The sequence below is a fragment of the Bufo gargarizans genome, chromosome 1, assembly GCF_014858855.1.
Source record: "Bufo gargarizans isolate SCDJY-AF-19 chromosome 1, ASM1485885v1, whole genome shotgun sequence".
Lineage (NCBI taxonomy): Eukaryota > Metazoa > Chordata > Amphibia > Anura > Bufonidae > Bufo > Bufo gargarizans.
In genome coordinates, this window is record NC_058080.1 from 364,846,877 (window position 1) to 364,870,055 (window position 23,179).

Below are 23,179 nucleotides of genomic sequence, written 5' to 3' on the forward strand. Positions count from 1 at the left end.
GTAACAGAAACTCGAGACGTCCACACCACTACCACTGCATACTGGAAATGCGCATAGGCCCAAACACACACACCAGGCAGGACCCAGCACAAACACCAAACACAGAATCCAGTAGAAACAACTTGGACGACCATGAGGCATGAACCATGGCGGCACCAGGCGGAGCTTCTTGTAGTCCCCCCTCTGGGGAACTCCAGGGACCCCCTTCCGGAGGAGAGGACATACAAAGGATATGTCTGGCATCCATGCTGACCTGAAACACCAAACAGGCAAGACATAAAACACCAAACCAGACCCACACCAAACATACAAGTGAGGTAGGGTAACTTCAACTGACACAAAGGGGTAACATCAGGTGACATTGATGTCCCATAAGGTGGCCCTCAAGGACTGGGCACATGGAAAAGCACCAGCTCCTTAAGACACTGAAGACAATCTGACCTCAGGCTCACAGCTCAGCGCAATAAGAGCCAAGAGGCCAGACTCAGCTCCACCTTGCACACACCTTAACCCCATACACACCAGAAATGGGAAGGGAAACAGCCTTAAAGAGGAAGTGCATACGCATGCATAACAAACAACACGTTGCCACCGGCAACCATCATGTGCGACGAAAGTGTCATGGCAGACTACCACCAAGCCGTGACACTAACCTACAACAGTGAAGAAAAATGGCTAGGTTGTTATGGAAACCTCGTGTAAAAGTGTGTGTATGTGGAGACTAAGGGTCTGCAAGCTATTATTGGCTGATAAGGGTCATGTGACCGTGTGTAAGGCAGTTGGGATATGAGGAGAAAGACCTGCAGGCTTCTATTGGCAGATGTAGGTCATGTGACGGTGCTATATTTGCATTTTTTTTTTTATATCTCAGGAATGGTACATACAGTCCTGATCAAAAGTTTAAGACCACTTGAAAAATGGTTCCAAGTAGAGCTTCACCATGCAACAAGAAGAAATGTGAGTGAGACAAAACATTTTTTGAGCATTCAAATTAATGGAAACAACGAATAAACTGAAACAGGCTGTTTTTCAGCCGATCAAAAGTTTAGGACCACACCTCAAAAAAAAACTAAACCCACCCAAAACAGAAATCCAACCTCCAAACATGAACTCAGTAATGAGTAGCTCCGCCGTTATTGTTTATGACTTCAAAAATTTGTTTCGGCATGCTTGATGCAAGCGTTTCCATGAGGTGAGTGGGAACATTTCTCCAAGTGGTTAAGACGGCCGCACGAAGGCCATCTACTGTCTGGAACTGTTGTCCATTTTTGTAAACTTCCCTTGCCATCCATCCCCAAAGGTTCTCAATTGGATTTAGATCAGGGGAACACGCAGGATGGGCCAAAAGAGTGATGTTATTCTCCTGGAAGAAGTCCCTTGTCCTGTGGGCATTGTGTACTGTAGCGTTGTCCTGTTAAAAAACCCAGTCGTTACCACAAAGATGAGGGCCCTCAGTCATGAGGAATGCTCTCTGCAACATCTGGACATAGCCAGCGGCCATTTGACGCCCCTGCACTTCTTGAAGCTCCATTGTTCCACTGAAGGAAAAAGCACCCCAGACCATTATGGCGCCCCCTCCACTGTGGCACATAGAAAACATCTCAGGTGGGATTTGCTTGTCATGCTAGTAACGTTGGAAACCATCAGGACCATCAAGGTTACATTTTTTCTCATCAGAGAATAAAACTTTCTTCCACCTTTGAATGTCCCATGTTTGGTGCTCTCTTACAAAGTCCAAACGAGCAGTTCTGTGGCGTTCAAGGAGACGAGGTCTTTGAAGAAGTTTTTTGTTTTTGAAGCCATTCAGTCTCAGATGCCGTCTGATGGTTATGGGGCTTCAGTCAGCACCAGTAAGGGCCTTAATTTGGGTGGAGGATCGTCCAGGGTCTTGACGGACAGCCAATTGGATCCTCCGGCTCAGTGCTGATGACATTTTTTGGGGTCTTCAACTTGACATTTTTGTTCCATAACCCTCAGGATCATTTAAAGAGGACCTTTCATCAGAATTTAACTTCTAAAGTAACTATACCGGCATGTAGAGCGGCGCCCAGGGACCCCCCTGCACTTACTGGTATACCTGGGCGCTACTCCGTTCTTCGGTAATTGCCTCCGGTATCTTTACAGTTAGGCTCCACCCAGGGGAACCTGCCGGCGCCTCCTTCTCCCATGCTGCAGCGCTGGCCAATCACAGCGCTCAGCTCTCTCTCAAGCTATGAGCTGAGCGCTGTGATTGGCCAGCGCTGCAGCATTGGAGAATGAGCCGATGGCAGGTTCCCCTGGGTGGAGCCTAACTGTAAAGATACCGGAGGCAATTACCAGAGAACGGAGCGGAACCCAGGTATACCAGTAAGTGCAGGGGGGTCCCTGGGCGCCGCTCTACACTCCTGTATAGTTACTTTAGAAGTTTAATTCTGATGAAAGGTCCTCTTTAAGAATTTAAGAAATTCCAAATGACTGTCTTACTGCATCCCACCTCAGCAGCGATGGCGCGGTGTGAGAGACCCTGCTTATGCAGTTCAACAACCCGACCACGTTCAAAAAAGGGAGAGTTTTTTTGCCATCACAACGTGTGACTACCTGACAGAAAATGACAATGAATGCACATCTTTGCACAGATTTGGCCTTTTAAAGGCATGTGGTCCTAAACTTTTGATCAGCTGAAAAACATCCTGCTTCAGTTTATTCGTTGTTTTCATTAAATTGAATGCTCAAAAAATGTTTTGTCTCACTCCCATTTCTTCTTGTTGCATGTTGAAGCTCTACTTGGAACCTTGTTAAGATCCAGCCATGCTAAATATGATTTTTTGCCATTTTTCAAGTGGTCTTAAACTTTTGATCAGGACTGTACTAGAGAGCTGAGACCCGGACTAAAACCTTTCCGGACACCTGATGTACATGTGTGCCAAATTTTGTGCTTGTAAATGCGACGGTGTGGATTCCTTTAGCGGACATGCATACACTCAGCTTTATATAATAGATGTGGTCAGGAAGAATGGCTATGAAACTTTTCCATATTTGAAAAAACTTTTTGATATTAAGTAGGTTGCCATAATCTTGAATAAATGCTTATAATGCTGATTTAAGAGTGCGATTGGGCGGCAGGACTGGTATAGAATCAAATCTCTCCAGGCTTAAATGAGTTGGCAACCTTTGAAGGGCAGACCTGTAAAGGGAAGTATACTTACCTGCTCCCCGGAACTGGGTCCTGTTTTTTTTGGGCACCCTAGCCTTGACTGCTTTACTTGGGGCCCCTGCTGTCACCATCTGGTTTGATACTGCTGCAGCCAATTGCTGGCCGCCGCTGTGAGCTGTGACCTCCTCCCCTTAGTCATGTCAATTAGTTACGTGATGCAAGAGGAGCAAGTAACTGCTGCAACCAGAAATTGGCTGTAGCTGTGTCAAAGTGGATGTTGACAGTGGGGAATCTGACTGAGTCAGAAAAGCCCACGGGGCAGATAAGTATGCCTACTTTTACAGGTCTGCCCAGGAGGACAGGGTTTGACAAAACCCACCAAAGGTGGCCAATCTCTTTAAGGAGTAGTATTGCATAAACACCTGCAAAATCCGGCAGCATTGTTAAATCCTTATATGCCAGGAAGGGATCAGTTCAACACCGAAACATGTTGCATTTTTAACCAATAATGCCTACATCTAAGCCCGGGTCATCATCTATAGCAGAGCCACCACCAGATCCTATCTTTCTTCTGTTCAAGCTATCCAAGTAATACTCATTAGAAAACCCACTGGAGCCTGGGGTCTTGTTATTCGGGGAAGACCTAATAGCTTGTCTAACCTTTTCTGTTGTACCTTGTTCCAAGGTCTCACGCTGTTCATGTGCTAGGCCAGACATGGAAAGTGATCCTGGGAGAATATGAACGGCATTCATATCCATCGATGGGGCATATTATATTGACTCAAAATATTTACAGAGAGCATCAGCCATATTCTTCTCAGTCATGAGTACAGTGTTGGTGTCAGGGTCCTGTAACTTTCGCATGGTGTGTTGTGACCAAGTAGGAGAGTAAGTCGAGCAACGTAAGTACAGAGCCAACACTGTTCCAACACTAATAGTACCTGTTCTGTGTGCCTGGCCCTGCAAGAACATTTTGAGTAAGGAGCATGCAACACCAAAGTCTTTTGCACTTTTAAGTAACAATATAGCAAAAACCTGAAAACATCCTGCAGTTTCTCATATTATAATACTGGGTCATGGAAAGGCATGTGATTTATTATGAGCACTCACATGCAACCATTAACCCTTCAAAAACTGGTAAACCACACAAAAAAACCTCAATAATGTCTTATCCACTGCAACAAACCTAAAGAATTGCTCTCTTCCCCAGTCAGTTGAAAACTGAGTAAACAGGAAACGAGTCAGATGAGAATCTGTCTTCCTCAGGAAGCTGCCCCCCTTCTACCATGTGTAACAAACCTGCCCATCTCAGAGTATGTCTTCACCTTCCAGACTCATGCTGCTGCCTACTTCCAGCGCACTCTGTGTGTGGTCCTATTAGATAGACCATCCAGTAGTCAACAGACACAGCATGCAGTACCACATGTATGTTGTAGACTTATACTTACACAATTTGAAACATTTAATTAAAGGAACGCTTACTAAAAGAGCTGGCAATGTCAGTCACACATAAGGTAGCAATCATAGGAGCAGACATTTTTGTGGACTTTCAGACCTGAGTGACGTTTCTTTGGCCCCAAATAAAGTTATGTCTGAGAGCCCCTGTTGCACCATGTGGGGACTCAATCTGGTAGACAGGATTAGCGGATGCAGTATAGAGGCAACAACAAGTTTTTTGGATCAAACAGTTCAGTGTTTTATTCACACTTTAGGCAAGTGACAAAACAAGCAGTCATATTCAAACAAAAAGTCACCTTGCGGTGTTGGTGATAATTCACACCATGGGGCAATTCTGCCTAAGAGAGTCCTTGCTCATAGCAGCACCAACCTGTTTTCACGCCAAACAGGTAGCAAGCCTTCATCCAGACACAATGCTCCCAGATCCCAACACAGAGACATGGCTTCTGAGCCCAGCTGCCTATTTAAGGACAGCCAGGTGCTGCCAAAACCCAGACCGGCATTTAAAATCCGGTCCGGTATTTGACCTCACATGGCTGTAAATCAGCCCAGCAGCACATACAGGGAGAAAAATACCTGTTTTCCCAGGCCAAACCTCTCACTGTGTCACATACCACCCCCCCCCCCCTCCCTTTGTTCAACCCTGAGGGGGTGAACACACGCCAGACAGTGTACCCAGGACAGGGCATTCGCTTTTCCCTGTAACCGGTCTGCCCTGTGTTCCACCGAAAACTTAAAGTTTTGTAGGGAGAGAAGCCATCGGGTGACCCAGGCAGTCACCAGGCGGAATTTTCTCCCTAATAAATAATAGCAGAGAGATTCTAGTGCCCACTTGATAGCCAGGCACTCACTCCCCACTATACTATACCGGGTTTCGGCTGGGGTGAGCCTACGGCTGAGGAAGACAACGGGATGCTTCTCCCCGCTGACTTCCTGAGACAGTACAGCACCGAGGCCTACTTTGGAGGCATCGGTCTGTATTATAAACTCCCTTTTGAAGTCGGCCGTCACCAATATCGGGGACCCACACAGGGCCGACTTCCGCCCGATCATCCCGGCAAACCATCATGGACTTGGGAACAAACCTCATGTAATAGCCCACCATTCCCAGAAATGACTTTTTTTTGCCTAGTGGTGACATGTCGGGGCCAATTCTGTATCGCCTCTATTTTGTTCACTTAGGGTTTGATGACCCCGCACCCAATGACATACCCCAGGTACTTAGTCTCTTCTAACTCTATCGTCCATTTTTTGGGGTCAGTGGTTAGGCCAGCTTTCCGAAGGGAGTCCACTACAGCCTGCACTTTGGGTAGGTGACTTTCCCAGTCGGTACTGTGGATGACAATATCATCCAGGTAAACCGAAGCGTACTGACGATGTGGAAGCACTTTGTCCATTAGTCGCTGAAAAGTGACGGGGGCACCATGCAGACCAAAGGGTAAGACCTTATATTTATACAGCCCCTCAGGCATGATAAAGGCAGTTTTCTCTTTGGCAGCCTCCGTTAAGGGCACCTGCTAGCACCCTTTCGTGAGGTCCAAAACAGAAAAATACAGGGCTTGTCCTAACCTCTCGATGAGCTCATCCACCCGGGGCATGGGATACGCATCGAATTTGGAAACCTTGTTAAGTTTTCGAAAGTCGTTACAAAACATCAACGTCCCGCCTGTCTTGGATATTAATACTATAGGACTGGCCCACTCACTTTTTGACTCCTCAATGACGTCTAGCTGAAACATTAGCTGCACCTCCTCCAATATGGCTTGTCGCCGAGCCTCGGGTACCCGGTATGGTTTTAATCAGACTTTTGCCTGAGGCTCAGTGACAATGTCATGTTGAATTATGGAAGCGTGTCCAGGGAGGTCCAAGAAAACATCCGTGTTCCAACTAACGATCTCCCTGGCCTCTTGAGTCTGTTTAGAGGAGAGGCTGTCAGCAATTTTTACTGTGGCAGCCGCTTCTCTTGCATCAGACAGAGGGGCCAGTACCTCTTTTCCTAGAAAACCTGTCCACCGGCTGTCTTCTGTACAGGTTTCCCTATCTTTCCATGGTTTGAGTAAATTCACATGGTAAACCTGCTCCGGCTTTCGCCGTCCTGGCTGGCCTAACGAGAGGCAACACTGTCTCTATCCGATCTTGCATCTAAGTAACGTACTCAATGACACTTTTATGTGGAGTCGGTTGTTGTTCCCACTCCTCTTTGGCCACGTCCAAGAGACCGCGAGGGTTCGAAGGGCGAGAACCCAGTAGAGGCATGGGGTACCTCTCCTACTGCGAACATGAGATAGGGCAGAAGGAGGTCCCAGTCCTTCCCATCTTTAGACACTACCTTTTTCAACATATTTTTTAATGTTTGGTTGAACCATTTTACCATCTGCAAACGGACGGTCTGGTAGACGGACGTCCATAGTTGTTTTATGTGCAGCAACTTACAGAGTTCCCTCATCACCTTGGACATAAAAGGGGTCCCTTGGTTGGTCAAAACCTCTTTAGGTAGTCCTTCTTGGGAAAACAGCTCCATTAATTCGTTAGCTATGAGTTTGGCCGAGGTATGTCGCAGTGGCACCTCCTCCGGGTACCGAGTGGCGTAGTCTAGAATGACTAAGATGTGTTGCTGCCCTCTGGCGGATTTCGGTACTGAGCCTATGAGGTCCATAGCTATTCTGTCAAATGGTACTTCGATAAACGGGAGAGGTATTAGGGGACTACGGAAATGTGGCTGGGGGCTAGTTATCTGGCAGTTTGAAGAATAATCCCAGCAGACGTGTTGATTTTTCAATCCATGATATTCTTTTTATTCCATATAGTAAAGTCAGTTTACAGGACGCGTTTCGGCCCGTCTAGCCTTCCTCAACTTCATGCCCGTGGAAGGCTGGACGTGTCCTGTAAACTGACTTTACTATATGGAATATAAAAATATATGGAATAAAAAAAATATCATGGATTGAGAAATCAACACGTCTGCTGGGATTATTCTTATTTGATGGGGGTTGCCCCTTTCCGTGCAGCGTAATTGGAGGATCGTGAGCTGTCCGATTTGTGCTTTGAGTTATCTGGCAGGTCGGGCAAGACATACAAAACTCTTTCACTTTTTTGAATTTGCTGGGCCAGTAAAACCGCTGTAGAATACGATCCTGAGTTTTCTGCAGCCCCAGATGACCCCCGAGAACATGTTGGTGGGCTAGATCTAACACAAGCTTGCTATAAGCCTTGGGGACCACCAACTGTTCAATAGGCTAACCCCATAGTTGGTTTACCCGATACAACATATCCTGATGAACCACAAAACGGGGAAAAACTGACTCTGCCCCAGGTTGTTGTGGTTCACCACTATTAACACATTTTACCAGGTGCGGGATAGGGTTGGGTCTCGACGTTGGGCAGTACGAAAATTATCCCTGGAGACATTGAGGTCTGCCAATTCAGGACCCGGCAGCAAGTCCTCCAAGTCTCACACCATCACATTTAGCGGGGTTGTCTCCCCCTCTGCCACCGAAGTGGCGGTCACCCCTACTGCTGGCCCTTCGGTCTCAGGTTCCCAAGGTTCTTGTCTCCCCCTGAGTCGGGCCACTCTGCTAGGGTTACCCCTATCTCATGGGTATCAGTCACTCTCATAGCAGGCCACAGTGCCGGGAAGCCTCCCCCTATTATAAGCTCATAATGTAGATTTGTGGCGACAGCCACCTCGTGGGTCCATGTACCGGCAACCATGATTAGAGACACCAGTGCGGTGGGATAGTCTTTTAAGTCTCCATGGATGCACATCACCTCGACTTTCCGGACAGTATACTCAGTGGACCACACCAGGGTAGCCCTTACTAAGGTCACCAGACTCCCGGAGTCTAGCAGAGCCTCCGCTGGAGTGTCTCCCACTTCCACCTGGCACAAGTGATCTAGAGACTCTGGGGTACCTGTTGCACACAGCCTCCTGGCATATAGCGACTGACGGTAGCCATGGTTAGTGTCCATGGGCTCAACCCAATGGGGACAGTCAGCACTTACATGGCCAGGCTCCTAACACCGCCAGCAGACAACTGAAGCTAGGTCCGCCGTGGGTATATCCCGGGCGGGTTTTATCGGCTCAAATCTCCGGGCCTGGGGTGGAGATTTCTGGGGTTTGCTGACCCCCCTCCTGACAGAACCCTCCTTTAGATTCCTGGTAGCTTCATAGCGTTCCACCAGGTCCACCACCTTAAGGGCATTGCCAGGAGACACCTGACTGATCTAGTGCTGGAGAAGGTATGGCAAAGCCCTCCAGAACATATCGGCTAATAGTCTATCCAGCATAGCCGGGGACTCAGCACATCAGGCTGTAGCCACTTTTGCAAGAGGTGGAGTAAGTCATAATACTGGGTCCTAGTAGGCTCAGCCAGCTTAAACCCCCACTGATGTACCCGCTGGGCCCAGACATTCACCCCAGTCTTGCCAGAATCTCGCCCTTTACTTTTTGGCAGTCGGCCGCTTGATCGTCCGCCAAGTCGAAATACATCCGCTGGGAATCGGATGCCAGGAATGGAGCGACAACCTCAGCCCACTGGTCACGGGGTAGCTTTTCCCTGATGGCCACTTTCTCGTACATTGCTAGGTAGTTTTTGATGTCATCTGCGGGGGTCATGTTAGGAATTGCGGCACAGACTGCTTTTCGGGCATGGACGCTCAGGGTTGCTCCCGCTGTCTGCAAAGCAAACACGTGTTGTAGCAGCAACTGAATAGTCTCCTGCTGCTGCTTATTAGCCTCGCGTTGCTGCAGTTTTGCCTCCATGAGGGCCTTCACAACAGCCTCTATATTGTCGTGGGGCACTGGTTGTAATACAGCTGGTTTAATGTACGACATACAACCGTGCCTGAAAAATGCAGAAACCAAAAATATCGGTGTTTACGCCAGCCTCACTGCTCTTGCCCGCATCCTCCACCAGAGGTGGAGACTCACTCTAGTAGATAGGATTAGCAGACGCAGTATAGAGGCAACAACAAGTTCTTTGGATCAAACAGTTCAGTGTTTTATTCACACTTTAGGCAAGTGACAAAACAAGCAGTCATATTCAAACAAAAATTCACCTTGCGGTGTTGGTGATAATTCACACCATGCAGGAATTCTGCTTTAGAGTCCTTGCAAACCTGGTTTCACGCAAAACAGGTAGCAAGCCTTCATCCAGACACAAGGCTCCCAGATCCCAACACAGAGACATGGCTTCTGAGCCCAGCTGCCTATTTAAGGACAGCCAGGTGCTGCCAAAACACGGACCGACATTTAAAATCCGGTGGCTGTAAATCAGCCCAGCAGCATATGCTGGGAGGAAAATACCTGTTTCCCAGACCAAACCTCTCACTGTGTCACAACCATTAAGCTCTGCCCCCATGAAACTGCTATGGTTCCATCTGGTCAACACACTAAGCTCCACCCCTTGTGCTTGTGCATGGGCGCTTCTGCTACTTCTCTACAGATGGGAAGGCCCCTCTTACCCCTAGACCAGTTACACAGGTGGCCTCTTGTCCCTCCAGTCATTTTTTTTTCCAGCCAACCGCTTGTGGCCAGCAGGAGGTCCGCTAATCTCTGGGGCCTCAAGTATTAGCTTGGTTTGCTTGGTGGTAAAGTCCGCTGTGATGAAGACTGTAACAGTCTGCCTCTCTCTAGTCTGTTACTGCTAGTTATTTTTAATAAATAACTTGAAAGATGACTGTCACCTCCCCAGTAATGTCTGTTTTAGTAAATACTTGCTGCCCCATAACATAACCATTCTGCAGCATATTTCCTTATACTCTGTGCTCTACCATTCCTCTGTTACTTCTTCTCATTATTTATGAATACACTTGACAAATGCAACTGTCAGCACTCGGTGGATAATGTCAGTGAGTGGGAACACAATTGGTAACACCTAGTTGTCAATTTATAAGTATAATATAGAAACCGTGTAAAGTAAAACCAGCTTAGTTGCCCATGGCAACCAATCAGATTCCACCTTTCAATATGGACAGCTCCTTTGGAAAATGGAAGGAGGAATCTGATTGGTTGCTATGGGCAACTAAGCCAGTTCTACTTTACACCAGTTTGATAAATGACCCCCATAGTTCTAATAAAAGATGCTTCACAATTGTTACTTCATGGGGAATAAAAGTAATTACTAATACAAACATGTCAGGAGAGATAACAATTCCTCTTTAACGCTGCGTTCACACACTGCAGACAAAATGTGAAAAGGAAGCTGTGAGAATCTGCTGTAAATCTATATGTATTGTGGATTTTAAAACTAGTTGTATGGGAATTAATATGCATTTAATATACATTGCACTCTATTTTTATTAAAGATTTCATCAACGGATAAGTCACGCGTGTCCATGATCTACAGACCTTTAATATAAATATATACATATTATAGACACTTTCACAGGGTTTTCCAAGATTGAGATACTGATGACCTATCAATACCCCCGCTGATCACCTGCTTGCGGAGGCTGTGTTACTCCCGTGAGCACCACGGCTAACAAAGCACAGCGCCATCCATTGGATAGTGGCTGTGCTTGGTACTGCAGATCAGTCTCATTCACTTGTGCTGGGTCTAGGACCAATAAACGTGACGCCATTGGCCTAGGAAGAGGTTGCGCCTCTCGATGGACCCCGGCCAATCTGATATTAAAGTCCTATCCAGAGGATAGGTCATCATCATATCTGAATCTCGGGAAACCCCTTTCATCACTGAATTCAAGTGTTTAATTCATTCCCATTGCCACAAGTGTATAAAACCAAGTGCTTAGCCATCCAAAGAATAAGGGATAAATATTCCTACCATTGGCATTCCCCACCAATCATGAGAAGGGTTCACCCACATACTGAAATTAAATCAACGGCAGGTCGGGTAGGCTCCATTTATCACCATTTATCTCTATGGGACCTGTCGGAAATGGCCAAGATCCATTCTCAGCTGTCTCCGGCATCTTTAGGCGAGCGTGACAGATTTGGTCCGGATGCGTTCAGTTAAACTCGCACCATTTTGCATGCAAGTTCAGTCAGTTTTGGCTGCAATTGCGTTTAGTTGTTCAGTTTTTTCCGCGCGGGTGCAATGCGTTTTGATGCTTTTTTCACGCGCGTGATAAAAAACTGAAGGTTTACAAACAACATCTCTTAGCAACCATCAGTGTAAAACGCATCGCACCCGCACTTGCTTGCAGATGCAATGCGTTATTAACGCAGCCCCATTCACTTCTATGGGGCCAGGGCTGCGTGAAAAACGCAGAATATAGAACATGCTGCGATTTTAAAGCATTGCAGAAGTGATGCATGAAAAAAAATGCTCATGTACACAGCCCCATTGAAATGAATGGGTCAGGATTCAGTGCAGGTGCAATGCGTTCACCTACTGCATTGCACCCGCGCAGAAATCTCGCCCGTGTGAACTCAGCCTTAGACTGTCTATCCCATAGAGATAAATGGAGCGTATGCCTAATCTGCTGCTCCGTTCATTTCGGTGGGGCCCTGCGGGGAAAGAGGCCCCTGGTGTTGTGATCTGTGGGGTTCCTAGGGATAAGACACCCGCCAATCAAATAGTTAACCAGAGGATAGGGAATAATGTAAAATAACTGAAAAACCCTTTAAAAGGGAGTCTGTCAGCAAGACGTGCCAAGGGGAATATGGTGCATCCACTTTCTTCAATGAACCAGTATAAATGCTCTACACCTGAACGAACGTGTCCCTCATTCTGGTAGTCCCTGCCATGGGCAAACATGCTGAAAGGTGCCTTTATTTACATAGAGCATGAACTTAAACCTATAAAATCAGACAATCATTCAGTCTCTGTCAGGACGGATGGACATAAACCACTGTGAAATAATGAGCAGCTTCCCTGTTAGTCTTTTCATTAGACACAGTCTGTTGAGCAGGCACTAGACAAGCAGGTTTTGCACCCAAGGTGCCATGGTGTCCCTTATAATGTAAGCCACAATTACCTCACGTTCTAGCCACATATCCTAATGTCCCACCAGTGCTTCCATAACAGTGAAGGAACCTTAGCATATGTCCACAAAAAAAAGCTTGCCATAGTGACCCCATAACAGTGCCAATAGCAAAGCTGAAATAGCTGTGCTATGCCAACGTGTTCTCATGATAGGAGCACGCCAACACCATGCCAGTAAGTGCAGCTCTTTGTGCTCCTCCATGAAAAGCAGTCACGGTATGTCCATTGGTACCAAGTCCAGTCTAGTGAGTATCACCCACAGTGCCCCAATTACTGCAAGCCACCATGCCCCCTTCAGTGGCAGCAAAAATGCTCCAATCAGTGCAAGCAACAGTATTCTTAAAGGGATGTTCTGGTTGTGATTTCCTAGTCTGTGGATAGAGGTATATCTATTAGATTGGTGGGGTTTCTACTGCTGGGACCCCACCGATCACGAGAACGGGTACCCCGTACCCCATGGAGCCACCTGATGTTAAAGGAGCAGCATAAACATTGCCACTCCATTCCATCTCTATGGGAGTTCTGGATATAGCCACGTACCCCTTTAAGGAACAGAGCTGCCATGAATTGATTCCATTCCATTCCATTCTCTGCTTCACAGTTATGTCTTTGAATAGACAGTCAGATATTAAAATATGATCGACACTAGCAATGCATGAGCTCTACTATCATGTCTGCCCATCCTGCCAACCCCTTGTCCTAACCCTGCATTTAAAACCTAAATAATGTGAGGTCACTGCTGTCTTTTGTAGATCTGTTCATACCAGGCAGAATGTGCCCAAACTCTTGCACTGCCACAAGATTAAGACTAAGTGACAACCGCACATCTTTGCCACATTATGTGTTCTGCTGTTGTCACTGAATCTCCTTCTGGGTGCTTCCTGTAGATGGCAGGCTCTGCCCTTGCCTGCCGTGGGCTGAAGCTTGGATTACAGTCTTTGCATAGGGAATGGCCAACGGACTCTTCTGTGCGACCTATATCTGCAGCAACCATTCGTGAGTTATCATCTGGCCACATCTCCCTACATGCGGCGTAGGCAAGGAATTCTGGGATATGTAGTTACCAGCGCTACTGCCTGGATTATTCATATGTAAAAAGCATGTTTTCATAGATGTCACATTATTATCAAATGTTGGCACATTATTATGATGTAGGCTAGGTTAGGGGTGAGTCTGGAAGAGTAAGTAAAGGGAGATTGCTATGCACGGTGACCCTCACTTAACCTCCCTACCATTCACTAATAACCTATAATGATCAACCTCAGAAAAACAATCTCATAGGTGTACTTTTTCCCCAAGACTCTTTTCTTTCTATTTTACCCTTGTCAAAAGTGATGCTTATACAGTCACCCACAACTTACCGTCTGTCAGTACCACATCCCGTAGCTTTTCAAGCCTCTCAGCAAACCTTGCTACATCTCCAAGAAGCTGTGAGATATCCTCTACTTCAATGAAGAATCCTTCTCCACTTTCAGGAGGGCTTGGGGCTCCTGCTGGTTTACAGGCTTTGCCTCTTGGAGAAGAAAAGGGGATTCCTGCAGCACTAGCATGACGACTTAAACTTGTGGGCCTCTTTAGGGTTCCAGTTGGGAGAGGGCTGCTGAGTGGAGGGTTACTGGCTCCTTCAATAGAGGAATCAATTACATCTTTTCGTGGAGCCTCCTAGATGGACGAGAAGGCAGAATAAAGCAATGCTGCTTAAGGTGCCTTCACACTTTTGTTGCAGAATGTTCCTCGACTGAAAATGAGCTCCATTCACCTGAAGGGGGCTTGCAGAAATCCATGCGCTTACTACCCAATTAAGGCTACTTTCACACTAGCGTTTTTGCTGGATCCGGCAGGGTTCAGCAAAAACGCTTCCGTTACTGATAATACAACTATCTGCATCTGTTCAGAACGGATCCGGTTGTATTATGTCTTCTATAGCCAGGACGGATCTGTCATGAACTCCACTGAAAGTCAATGGGGGACGCATCCGTTTTCTATTGTGTCAGATTGTGTCAGAGAAAGCGGATCCTGAGCTGCATTGTGGGTCATGAGAAATCCGTTTTGCTCCGCATCCCAGGACGGAAAGCAAACCGCAGTTTGCTCCGGTTTGCTCTACGGTAGGAGAACGGAACGGAATGCATTTTGTAGCATTCCTTTTTGTTCAGTTACGTTTTGTCCCTATTGACAATGAATGGGGACAAAACAGAAGCTTTTTTCCCGGTATTGAGACCCTATGACGGATCTTAATACCGGAAAATATTAACGCTAGTGTGAAAGTAGCCTTAAAGAGGACCTTTCACCGATTATGACACTGTGAACTAAGTATACAGACATGGAGAGCAGCGCCCGGGGATCTCACTGCACTTACTATTATCCCTGGGCGCCGCTCCGTTCTCCTGCTATGCCCTCCGGTATCTCCGGCCACTAAGTTATAGTAGGCGGAGATTTCAGTCACTAAGTTATGGTAGGCGGAGTCTGCCCTTGTTCTGCTCTAGCGCTGGCCAATCGCAGGTTATTTTCGGTAGGTTATTTTCTCCCAGACTGTGAGCTCTGCAATGCGATTGGCCAGCGCTACAGCAGAACAAGGGCAGACTCCGCCTACCATAACTTTGTGAGCGGAGATACCGGAGGGCATAGCAGGAGAACAGAGAGGCGCCCAGGAATAATAGTAAGTGCAGTGAGATCCCCGGGCACCGCTCTCCATGTCTGTATAGTTAGTTCACATTGTCATAATTGGTGAAAGGTCCTCTTTAAATGAATGGAACTGGTTTTCAGTCGCGTAAAATTCTGCAACAAAATCTGCAGCATGTGAAGGCACCCTTATATTCAATCAGAAAATGCATGACATTAAAGGGTTCTCTGGGAGTGATTTAAAATGGCTGCCAGAAACCTGTCCTAGTATGTGAGCAGGACTGGTTGCAACTACTTGCAGAGCCGTCTGCTCTACAATAGATGGTAATGATGTGATTCTGCCTACGATATACTATCATGGCTGAACAGCCTGACAGGAAAACTCACCAACATGTACTGTATCCCAGTGCCAGTGTGTAGTGCAGTGTGTCCATATTCTAGATAGGACATATTGGTGGCGGCCATTTTAAATCATTCACAGAGAACCCCTTTTAGGCCGACAGTCTAATGAGTGTGGGGAGCTCCTGACACACCCCAGACAGAGGATGAAAGGGGTGAGTCAGGAGCTCCACACTCATTAGAGAAGCATTGGGTGAACGCTGCAGCCAATCACCCAATGAACAAGTGAAACGCTCATTTATCAGGTAAAATAATCCTTCATGCAGACACCTAAATCATTGTTCACACAGCATGATCTGCTGCCCAGAAACAGTGCAGCTGTATGAGGACGTGTGATAGCAGCAGCCATCGCTGGTCCTCATACTGTGGAGGTGATCAAACACTATCCATTCGTAACATTTTCAGTGGTTAAAGCTGGCCAAACAAACCATCAAACCATCCACACGACAATCTAAACAGGCAGATCAGGAGCACAGAGATAGATTAACTAATCCTGTAGATGGCATAAGCTTAGGCTAGTTTGAGACTAGCACTAGAGATCCAGCAGGGTGTTCCTTCCTAGCCTTAGGGCTCTTTAACATGAGTGGATGCTGTGCAGGTAATCCACTGCGTGAAAGAGAGCCAAGCCCTGTTCTGGACAGCAGAGACATAGAGCAGTAACATGATTGGTAATGCTCTGTGCCTCTCTGTGATCTTTTTACTACAAAATCACGGTGACAACTTTATCTCTCTATGATTTTGTAGTAAAGAGATCACAGAGAGGCACGGAGCATTATCAATCATGTTAATGATCCGTGTCTCTGCTGTCCGGAACGGGGCTTGGCTGTCATTCACGCAGCGGATTACCCGCATGGCATCCGCTCATGTGAAAGAGCCCTTAGACAGGCTGTCTAAACACAAACTAGATATATCACAGTGGCTAAGGATGGATGATAAATCTGGCGCATGGCTCGACATTTTTGCCAACTTTATGGCTTTGTTTGAGACAGCAATTTATGCCAGAATTGTGGAGCAGATTTGGTGCTGAATGTTCCAAATCAGGCAACTTTGCCTTTCCCAAAAAGTCCCACTTCCCTGTCAGCCAAGGCACAGACAATTTCTCCAGCTGAATTGTACCATGTATTGGCACTATGGACACCACAATTTACAGCACAATCTTGGTGCACTCACTTTAGTAAATGTGGACCATAGTTGTGGGAAAAAGAATGCGCTTGCACGAATTGGCAAATGATTGGCTGTGATTGAATGATTGTGCCCATTTACTCAGCCGATAGCTGGGTGAAAAAATAACAATGTGACCAATCCCTTTTTGAGCAGACAATATTCACTAGACAGAGCATTTGGGAAAAAAGGAAGTTGATGACTGGGCGAAATGGTTGAAATCTGCCATTTCAGCTAACTTATACTGCATGTGTATGGCCAGCTTAGGGCTTGTTCACATCTGCGTTGGAGGCTCTGTTCAGACCCTGCGTCACAGAAAAAAAACAGGATTGTAGTTAATGGAGTCTGTTCAGCTCCATTCGTGTCAGTTATTTGCCAAATCTGGCATTTCCTAACACAGAACAATGGAAATATACACCGGTGGTGTGAACCTAAAAGGGAATGTGTTTTTGGGTATGTTTTTTTTAAATTATTATTCCAAGTCACTATTTATATTAAAAAATATATATATATATAATCCTGTTGTTTTCACACTGGCGACTAGGCTTAATTTTTCGATATTTTTTTATTTTTTATTATTCCGAGTCACTATCTATATTTAAAAAATGTATATAATCCTGCAGTTTTCACACTGACAACTAGGTTTAATAGTTCATGATTTCCTGTTCTGTACAGGTAACTTTTCAGTAGCTATTATCATTATCACCACAGACAGAATTACAATGACAAGTAACACCTCTATATAGATAAGACAGAATCCACCATTCACAATAGGTGATATCACATCTTGTGATATGATAGTAATATCATAGGCATCCTGATCTCTAAACAAGTCACAGAGCATGCCTAGAAAACTCTCTCCCTCTTGTCCATTGTGTTATGTCCTATGTAGCTGCTCCGAAAAGACAGGCAGTCTTAAAGGGGTTTTCCAAGACTTTTATATTGATGACCTATCCAATGGATAGATCATCTGTACCTGATCGACATAGGTCCAACACCCATTACCCCGGCCATTGAACTGTTGGAAAGGCACTGGTGCTCGCGGTAGCACTGCAGCCTTCTCCCAGCTTAACCTAGGCGATATGACTATATGTTAATCAGTCACATGGCCTAAACGCTGCTCAGCCCCATTGAAGTAAATGGGACAGAGTGCAATACCAAGCACAGCCACTACACAATGTACGGCGCTGTGCTTGGTGAGCTGCAAGAAGGCTGCAGTGCCATTGCGAGCACTGATGCATTCTCAAACAGCTGATCAGCGGGGGTTGCGGACCCCCACTAATCAGATACCGAAGTCTTAGAAAACCCCTTTAACATATTTTTGGCCTAGTGACCAGTGTGAAAACTGCAGGATTGCATACATTTCAAAATATAGCTAATCATGTAAAAAATAAAAAAAATAAAAAAATAAACTCACCCAAAAAAAAAAAATTATAAATACATTTAACATAACAGTGTGATTAAAAAACAATAGGTCCTTTTCTGCTGACACAGTAATAGCAACTGACTAATTTCAGCAACTATTTCCAGGATCCTATGTATTTTAGAAATGTTTATCTACACATAATAATGAAATGTATACCGGCATGTGACAAGACAGGATGTTAATGATAGTTATACGTAATTGCAGACATTGAACTGAAATGCATTGTCCTGTCCAGAAACAGTCACTGAAATGAAGCAAGTGTGATCAAGCACGTACGGTACAGTGTATAGCCAAGCAGTAGTATGTGCAAAGGGACATTCTGGCTGTTAGAAAATGATAGTTTCTTTGCACAGAAATAAAAACGTAGACTATGAGGTATATAGAAAATATAGCCTTGGCCGGTATGGTAGGTATAATGAAACAAGCTGTTAGTTAGCAGCCAGTATGGAGAGTGTAGGGTGCGGGGAGACTCACGCTTTGTGGTGCTGGGCTTCCTGCTCTGCTTTTCTTTGATAAGGACGGAGTTTTCATCAGCTCCCGCTTCTTCCTTGAAAACATCCTGAGTATAGGTCGCCTCGGCCCTTGAGTAAATGGTGATGCTACCACTGTTAGGCACCTTTGCCGTTCTGATGTTACTTTCGCCCCCGCGACCCCACCTGGGGGGTGGCAGATTCTAGGGGTACTCAGAAAGCTGGTGCTGTGTGCCCAACACAACTACTGTCATGTGCCATGTGATGGTGAGGCGTTTCCTGATTGGACGATTGTAGTCCCAAAACTGACAGACAGGAAGAGGTAAAGGGCGTTAACCCTGTAAGTGCTGGAACCACAGCAGCATCCTGTCCCCTCCCAAAGCTTTGTATGTATGTCACGTGTCTCTATGTAAAGACTCTGTGACACTGGAACAATAGAGGAAGTTATAGGGAGAGGTTATGTGGAGTTACAGAACATCAGAAAAAAAAAAAACAACACAAACCAAAGAGGGAAGCATGACCAGATGGGTAGTTGTAGTTAGCAGGAAGGACAAACATTATAGGTACACACTTATATTTTTTTTTTGCTTCTATAATACCAGTTCATCATGGATTGTCTCCATGTATCAATCTTATTCGAAAGCAAGAGCTCTCCAGGATAATCATTGGCCCAGTGCCTGAGAGGCCTCAACAGCTACTGTGCAAAGCCACACCTAGCAAGGCCTACTTGACGATATCAATGAGTAGACACCAAAACAATGACCCACTGCGTCAGATGTACAGATGTTAGTACCTAAAGAGGTTGTCTAACTTCAGCAAATGGCATTTATCAGGTAGAGAAAGTTAATACAAGACACTTTCTAATGTATTGTCATTGTCCATATTGCCTCCTTTGCTGGTTACATTCATATTTCCATCAGATTATACACTGCTTATTTCCAGGGGAGTAGCTAAAGGCTCATGGGCCCTGGTGCAAGACTTCAGCTTGGGCCCCCTTTCGCTCAAACCTTCGTGCTGCATAAGGCAAAAATTAAAACTGAACCCCCCCCTCCTCCATACCAAATTCTTAACCTAACCCCTTCTGTCCAGCCAGAGGTGTAACTTGCATACACTTTCTATAATACCAGTGTCTTCTGCTTATTTCTATGGTCACGACCATCCTGGAATCCAGCAGTGGTGTCCGTGCTTGCACACTATGGGAAAAGGCGATCCTTCCCATGCCAAGGAGAGGGTCACCACATGTAAATGAAGTTTTCTTCTTCACCGACAAACAGCCAATTGTTGGGAAGGAACGCTTCCTTCCCAACAATCATCTGTTCCATGTAGCAATGTAAAGCCGCCTTAAAGGGGATGTACAGACGTGGACAAAATTGTTGGTACCCTTTGGTCAATGAAAGAAAAAGTCACAATGGTCACAGAAATAACTTTAATCTGACAAAAGTAATAATAAATTAAAATTCTATAAATGTTAACCAATGAAAGTCAGACATTGTTTTTCAACCATGCTTCAACAGAATTATGTAAAAAAATAAACTCATGAAACAGGCATGGACAAAAATGATGGTACCCCTAACTTAATATTTTGTTGCGCAACCTTTTGAGGCAATCACTGCAATCAAACGCTTCCTGTAACTGTCAATGAGACATCTGCACCTCTCAGCAGGTATTTTGGCCCACTCCTCATGAGCAAACTGCTCCAGTTGTGTCCGGTTTGAAGGGTGCCTTTTCCAGACTGCATGTTTCAGCTCCTTCCAAAGATGCTCAATAGGATTGAGGTCAGGGCTCATAGAAGGCCACTTTAGAATAGTCCAATTTTTTCCTCTTAGCCATTCTTGGGTGTTTTTAGCGGTGTGTTTTGGGTCATTGTCCTGTTGCAAGACCCATGACCTGCGACTGAGACCAAGCTTTCTGACACTGGCTAGTACATTTCTCTCTAGAATTCCTTGATAGTCTTGAGATTTCATTGTACCCTGCACAGATTCAAGACACCCTGTGCCAGACGCAGCAAAGCAGCCCCAGAACATAACAGAGCCTCCTCCATGTTTCACAGTAGGGACAGTGTTCTTTTCTTGATATGCTTCATTTTTTCGTCTGTGAACATACAGCTGATGTGCCTTGGCAAAAACTTCGATTTTTGTCTCATCTGTCCACAGGACATTCTCCCAGAAGCTTTGTGGCTTGTCAACATGTAGTTTGGCATATTCCAGTCTTGCTTTTTTATGATTCGTTTTCAACAATGGTGTCCTCCTTGGTCGTCTCCCATGTAGTCCACTTTGGCTCAAACAACGACGGATGGTGCGATCTGACACTGATGTTCCTTGAGCATGAAGTTCACCTTGAATCTCTTTAGAAGTCTTTCTAGGCTCTTTTGTTACCATTCGGATTATCCGTCTCTTAGATTTGTCATCAATTTTCCTCCTGCGGCCACGTCCAGGGAGGTTGGCTACAGTCCCATGGATCTTAAACTTATGAATAATATGTGCAACTGTACTCACAGGAACATCTAGTTGCTTGGAGATGGTCTTATAGCCTTTACCTTTAACATGCTTGTCTATAATTTTCTTTCTGATCTCTTGAGACAGCTCTTTCCTTTGCTTCCTCTGGTCCATGTCGAGTGTGGTACACACCATATCACCAAACAACACAGTGATTACCTGGAGCCATATATATAGGCCCAATGGCTGATTACAAGGTTGTAGACACCTGTGATGCTAATTAGTGGACACACCTTGAATTAACATGTCCCTTTGGTCACATTATGTTCTGTGTTTTCTAGGGGTACCATCATTTTTGTCCATGCCTGTTTCATGAGTTTATTTTTTTACATAATTCTGTTGAAGCATGGTTGAAAAACAATGTCTGACTTTCATTGGTTAACATTTATAGAATTTTAATTTATTATTACTTTTGTCAGATTAAAGTTATTTCTGTGACCATTGTGACTTTTTCTTTCATTGACCAAAGGGTACCAACAATTTTGTCCACGTCTGTACAAGAATGTTGTTGTTTTTTTGGCAGCCCTCCCTTAACCCACCTGTTAAGGAAAGACGACTTGCTGGTTTCCCAGTGACAGCTCTCCACTTCTTCTCCTCTAGGTCTCTAATGCTTTGCTGGGCTCACTCGATGTCAACATCCGGTTTCTCCGCAGCCAATCACTGGCCACCGGATCCCCTTGTGGGATGTGACCATTTGTCTCCAGCGCTCCTATAGAAATGAATGTAGCAGTGGTGTGCTTTTCCATCCAGCCACTCCGTCTATTTCAGGGGGCTCCACTGGGTACGGTTCTAGTAATTGCTGGGCGCTATAGAACTCAGAGCATCAGTCAGAAGGTCATGAGCTGCAGCAGAAGAACTTCTACGAGTAGGAAAACATTGCAGTGTAAAAATCTTGGTGCAGAGTACAGAAGACACAAAGGATGTAACAGGGCTTGCACTCAATTACGCTGAGGCGATGATCCAGAGATGGTACCCAACCATGAGGTGACCTCAGTGGGAGAGGTGAAGAAATGCACTTGATTAGTCCACACTACTCTGAGGCAAGCTGGGAAGGCCATGCAGTAGTAGATATTTCTGCCTCTCAGAGACAGGAGATATTTCTGCTTGATGGCAGTAAAGGTGACTGTGCTTTCGATAGGATCGTTCTGTCTGACAAGCGTGAAGATCCTGTCACAGTCTCGACAGTTTAATATGCACAATAATCACTTTTGAGACACAAATCATTTGTGTTCAAATGACAATGAGATACCACCATGTCTGAAATTAATCTGAAATATATTTAAAAGGCTCTTCATTTTGTCTAGTTTAGACATCTGTGAACTTGGCTAGGTTTCATTGGATCAGATGAGGAAGCTGTTGGCAGACCCATTCCACCCATATCTGAGCATGCCCCACAGCGCACATCTGTAACAACATTTCAAGTACCATACCCATATTTTTCACTTTATAAGATGCACTTTTTTGGGGGGGGGAATTTCAGTGAGTACTTCCATTATGGAAGAGCTCATTAGTATGCAGGGGGTGCAAGGAGTGCAGCGCTGCTGCCTGCACTCACCGCTCCCTGGTCTTCTCCGGGCAGGAGAAGAGCAGAAAGCTTGACTACATGACAGACTGCTGGACCTGCAGAGTAGCGACGGAGAAGATGTAAGTTAATTTATTTTAGCTCTGATGGAGGTCTGATCTGAGGAGCTGGTATGGGGGTTTGACATTGAGGTCTGATCTGAGGGTCTGCTCTGAGGATCTTATATGGGGGGTCTGATCTGAGGTTCTGATCTCAGGTATAATATGGGGGTCTGATCTGAGGTTTGACATTGGGGTCTGACATCGAGGTCTGATCTGAGCATCTAATATGGGGTTCTGATCTGAGGTTTGATATAGGAGTCTGATCTGAGGTCTGATATTGGGGTCTGATCTGAGGCCTGATGAAAAATACTTTTTTCTAATTTTCCTCCTCTAAAACCTAGGTGCATCTTATGATCAGGTGTGTCTTATCAAGCGAAAAAATACAGTAATTTGTTCCAGGATTATTACTGTATGTTGAAACCATTCTAACTTGAGTCCATAACTCT

General features: G+C 45.5%; 1 protein-coding gene across 2 annotated transcripts in view; it reads right to left on the reverse strand.

The window, feature by feature from the left end:
- ARHGAP45 (Rho GTPase activating protein 45) overlaps positions 1-18,887 on the reverse strand; it is a 92,207-nt gene extending 73,320 nt beyond the window's left edge. The window contains exons 1-2 of one of the 2 annotated variants that reach the window (XM_044269427.1): positions 18,620-18,887; positions 13,902-14,202 (exon numbers count right to left, since the gene is read on the reverse strand). In XM_044269427.1, coding sequence (XP_044125362.1) covers positions 13,902-14,202; positions 18,620-18,703 — 385 coding nt within the window. In that variant the 5' untranslated portion in view covers positions 18,704-18,887. The remainder of the gene's footprint in view (positions 1-13,901; positions 14,203-18,619) is intronic. The other variant, XM_044269434.1, reaches the window with a different exon arrangement.
- Positions 18,888-23,179: the final 4,292 nt, after the last annotated feature.